This window comes from Mus pahari, chromosome 2, assembly GCF_900095145.1.
Source record: "Mus pahari chromosome 2, PAHARI_EIJ_v1.1, whole genome shotgun sequence".
Taxonomy (NCBI): Eukaryota; Metazoa; Chordata; class Mammalia; order Rodentia; family Muridae; genus Mus; species Mus pahari.
Genome location: NC_034591.1, coordinates 131,199,788 through 131,204,307, shown reverse-complemented (window position 1 = coordinate 131,204,307; position 4,520 = coordinate 131,199,788). Strand labels below are relative to the sequence as shown.

The 4,520-nt window shown below is 41.7% G+C and overlaps 1 protein-coding gene across 6 annotated transcripts in view; it reads right to left on the bottom strand.

Moving 5' to 3' along the window:
- Positions 1-1,787: 1,787 nt before the first annotated feature.
- Pparg (peroxisome proliferator activated receptor gamma) overlaps positions 1,788-4,520 on the bottom strand; it is a 129,188-nt gene continuing 126,455 nt past the window's right edge. For 5 of the 6 annotated variants that reach the window (XM_021191865.1, XM_021191866.2, XM_029535224.1 and 2 more), the window contains exon 8: positions 1,794-2,238. In XM_021191865.1, the coding sequence (XP_021047524.1) occupies positions 1,991-2,238 (248 nt within the window). In that variant the 3' untranslated portion in view covers positions 1,794-1,990. Of the gene's footprint in view, positions 2,239-4,520 lie in introns of all 6 variants that reach the window. The other variant, XM_021191864.1, reaches the window with a different exon arrangement.

Genomic DNA, 4,520 nt, shown 5'->3' with positions numbered 1-4,520 from the left:
CAGAAGACAGGTTTTGTGAGCTGGTTCTTGCCTTGTAACCTTTTGAGGCAGGGTTTTTCTTGTCTCTACTGCTGTGACTATTCCAGCTAACTGGCTTGCGAGCTTCCAGGATGTTGTCTTGTCTCTACCTCCTGTCTCACCATGCAAGTGTTGGGATTACAGATGCATACTATTGATCTAACTTTTTATATGTACTCCATGGTTGGGAAGCAGGTGATCAGCCTTGTATGGCTTACTAAGGCATCTGCCCTTTCATATTTTTAAATTAAAAATATTTTATTTATGGGTATGTATATGTCATGTGTGTGTGTGTGTGGATACCCAAAGAAAGCTTCAGGTAGACTGTAGTTGGGAGTTACAGGTAGTCGTGAGCCACCTGATTTGGGTGCTGGGAAGTGGATGGGGTAGCCAGTACTCTTAACCACTGAGCCATCTCTCCAGGCACCCTTTGCTTTTGAGATGGGGGTCTCATGTATCTTAGGCTGGCCTTGATAGAAAGGCAATAGTGAAAGATAACCTTGGTCGGGCAGTGGTGGCGCACACCTTTAATTCCAGAACTTGGGAGGCAGAGGCAGGTAGATTTCTGAGTTCAAGACCAGCCTGGTCTACAGAGTGAGTTCCAGGACAGCCAGGGCTACACAGAGAAAGCCTGTCTGAAAAAAAAAAAAAAAAAGAAAAGAAAAGAAAGAAAGAAAAGCTTGAACTCCTGACCCTACTTCCTCCATTCCTAAGTGCTACAATTACAGATCTCCTTTAACATGACTTTTTTTTTGGTTTTGGTTTTGGTTTTGTTATGTTTTTTTATTTTTTTATTTTTTGCAGTGGTAGGGATCAAACCCATGGCTCTCTGTTTGCTAGGCGAACACTTTACTGACAGAGCTACACTCCCAAATCCCATAGTGCTAACACTTAAAACGTTTGTGCTTTCTGGAGCTTCTAGCAGTGTTGAGATGACACCTGGGGCCACATTGGTGTCCCATTAGTAGGCAGTATAGTCAGACCTTCAAATTTGTAGGGTTTACATCCATGGGGCAAATATTCTGGGGGCGTTTTAGTGAATTATTGAATTTTATGACTCTTCCCATTCTTGTCATGATTTTCCAGATATTATAATGCGGCTCACACCGTTCCCAGCGTGTTAGGTATTGCAGGTATCTAGAGACAGCTCAAAGGAGGGAAGAATGAAGAGTTTACTTGCAACTCGTGTTATGAAAACTTGAACCCCCGTGGGGTTTGGTACCTTCAGGAGACCTGGAGCCAGACCCCATGATTATAGAGGGATGACAATATGTTAAACATGTTGCTGGTGATCTGTGAAAACTCAGTTAGAGTCGTGGGAGAAGTTTGGGTTTCTGGGAAGCTTTGAGAGCATGAGGACCTGAGTCCCACCCCTCTCCTCCCCTCGAATCCACCTAAACATGCCAGACAGGGTAGTGATGGCAGTTGGGGCCAGGCTGCTCCCCGGGGCTCACTGACCAGCTAGTCTAACCTAATTGGTTGGATCTAGGCCAATGAAAGACCCTGTCTCAAAGTGGGTAGATGACAGTCCTGAGAATGAGCCAGCTTTAGAGCTGTCTCTGGGCCTCCATACACATACACAGCACCTACTCACACATAAATATATATATATGGGCACATATGCATGTCAAAGAATGAAAAAGAAAGAAAGAAAGAAAGAAAGAAAGAAAGAAAGAAAGAAAGAAAGAAGAAAAGAAATAAAATGGGAAATCCTTCTCCACATCTGTGATGACAGAATGGGAGACATGCATTCTTTAAATACTATAAACAATTTTATAATGTGGTAATTTTTAATATTAAAAGTAAATTGTAAATGTATCTTTATAAACAATATGCATAAAATAGATCATGTTCTAAAACTTTTTGTTTTTAAATGCTTTTTCACAGTAAATTTCTTAGGTGTCAGATTTTTCCCTCAAAGTAATAGTGCAATCAATAGAAGGAACACGTTGTCAGCGGTGGGACTTTCCTGCTAATACAAGTCCTTGTAGATCTCCTGGAGCAGGGGGTGAAGGCTCATGTCTGTCTCTGTCTTTTTGATCACATGTAGTAGCTGCACGTGCTCTGTGACGATCTGCCTGAGGTCTGTCATCTTCTGGAGCACCTTGGCGAACAGCTGAGAGGACTCTGGGTGGTTCAGCTTGAGCTGGAGTTCCAGGGCCTGCAGCAGGTTGTCTTGGATGTCCTCGATGGGCTTCACGTTCAGCAAGCCTGGGCGGTCTGGGAGAATGAGAAGACAAAAAGAGGCTTTGTCAGACCTCCTTTGGGGCTCTAAGGAGTGCAGCTTCAGGTTCCCTGCTCCCCAGGCTGGAGATGAAACAGAGTCCTCGAGCTGTTAGGCACATTCTCTACCGCAGAGCCAAGACCCCATCCCTGCCCTGTTTCTTAAGCAGGTTCGTGGAGCGAGGCTCTGCAGCTAATGGGCAAGACCCAAGGATGGAATCAAAAACTCAAGCCCTTCCCAGTCAGGACTAACTGATGCAATGCCATCAGGAGCATCCTGTTTTCAACCCAAGGCCTCCTCTGGCAGCATGCTTCTCCTCTCAGAATTCACATTTCTAACCTTTGCTCCTTCTGGAGGAGGTTTGTTTTGTTTTGTTTTGTTTTGTTTTGTTTTTTATAACTTCTACCTACATTCTCATAACAGCTTCAAATAAGATTTTTCAAGTGTAAGTCTTGCTGTTATTTTGCTTAGCACAAGCTCATCCCATTTCCAGCAAGATAAAAGACTGCTTCACTTTGGAGGGGTCTCCCCCTCCCTACAGGAGAGCTGAATTTCTTCTGAGTGATGAGATTACCAGGACTTTTCATCATCAGTCTTAATTTTTTTCTTCTACCTTTTTTTCTTTAGTTTTGTTTTTAGGGACGGTCTCACTGTATTGCCTAGGCAGGACGCACACTCCTGAGCTCTCTCAGCCTTCCTGGTTCAGCCTTTCAGTCTGGAGCTACAGGAGTGCAGTGCCTGTACTTGGTGGGACACTCCTGTGTCAGCTTTACCTAACCAGGAAGCAAATGCTGCTAATGCTTTTTCACAGAGTGACATTTGCAAATTCACATTTGTGACATTTTATAGATTGTGGTGAACATGTTTTGCTTTTGGTTTTCCAAGAATTTTAAAGTTTTAAATTTGTTTTAGACAGGAACATTGATTAAATTTTATTGACGGCATTTAAAATTTTCTATCTAAAGAGATATGATATCTGAAAAGATATGCTTTTATCTTAAGTGTAGTGGATCACATTAACAGATACCCTATGTCCTTGCACTCATTTGTTAAGGTCTTATTCAGGGCTTTGTGATATCTGTGGGTGATGTGGTCAGGAGTGTTACCCCGCCTGAGGCAGCATTGCCTATTGGGCAGTGACTGGGAACCAGCCTTATGAGGGAATCTCTGTTTTTTCTTCAGTTTTAACTGCCCCTTGGTGATTCCTTGGAGTTCATCTGAAGGGCCGCAGGCCGTGGTAACAAATCCTTCACTACCTTTGACTTTTCTTCTGTAGCTTTCCATGCACCTAGGCTTTTTTTATAACATATAAAGTAAGACAAGTAAACTCTTTAGGATGGAGTTGTACATGATATTCTCCTATAGTCTGGAATCTCTTTTTATTATATATTGTAAAAAGTTTTTATTAATCAAATTAATTGTGCATAGTGGTGAGTGGGTTTCTTCATGACATTTCTATACATGTACAGTATGTACTTTGACCACATTTTCACATTTTCTCCTGTTACCTTCATGGCCCCCCTCCCAGCCCTGCTGAACCTTTCCTCTCTTTAACTAGTCCCTCTTCTGTTCTTTTCCTTTTTATAAACTAATGGAATCTATCCTTTTTATGCTTCTGAACTCAGTGCTTTTTGTGTGTTTTCTCATTTTAAAATTTCATTTGTAAAAGACATCTATTTTTCTTTAAAGTTTTCTATTAGGTTTATTTCTTTTAGATTATGTGTGCTTTGTCTGCATGCATGTATGCACCCCACATGCACACCTGCTGCCTGTGGAGGTCAGAGGAAGGCATTAGGTTCCAGTTGGTGTGAACTGCTAGCGGGTACTGAGAAGTGAATCTGAGTCCTCTACAAGCACAACCAGTGCTCTAAATCACAGAGCCATCTCTCCAGCCCTGCCCCCTGTTTTCATTAAAATATAACCTTTAGTTTTATTAATTAACTTAAAATTATATCTTTTTTTTTCAGTGTTTAACTCCTTTAAAAAATAAACGTATTCATCCTTCTTGTTTTTTCTCCTTTCCTAATTTCTTGACTTGAGTGCTTTACTCTTTTAGGTTTGGGATTTCTCATACGCTCATTAGGGCTCTAAATTTTCCTCCAGTGTCACTTTGGTCTCATCCCACAGGCCTTCAGGAACAGTCTCTCATTGTTCTTTTAAAACAGCCTATCTTAGAATGTTAGCTTTCTTTTTTTAACCTAAGAGCTATATGGAAGTGTGTTTTAAAGTCTCTCTCTCTCTCTCTCTCTCTCTCTCTCTCTCTCTCTCTCTCTCTCTC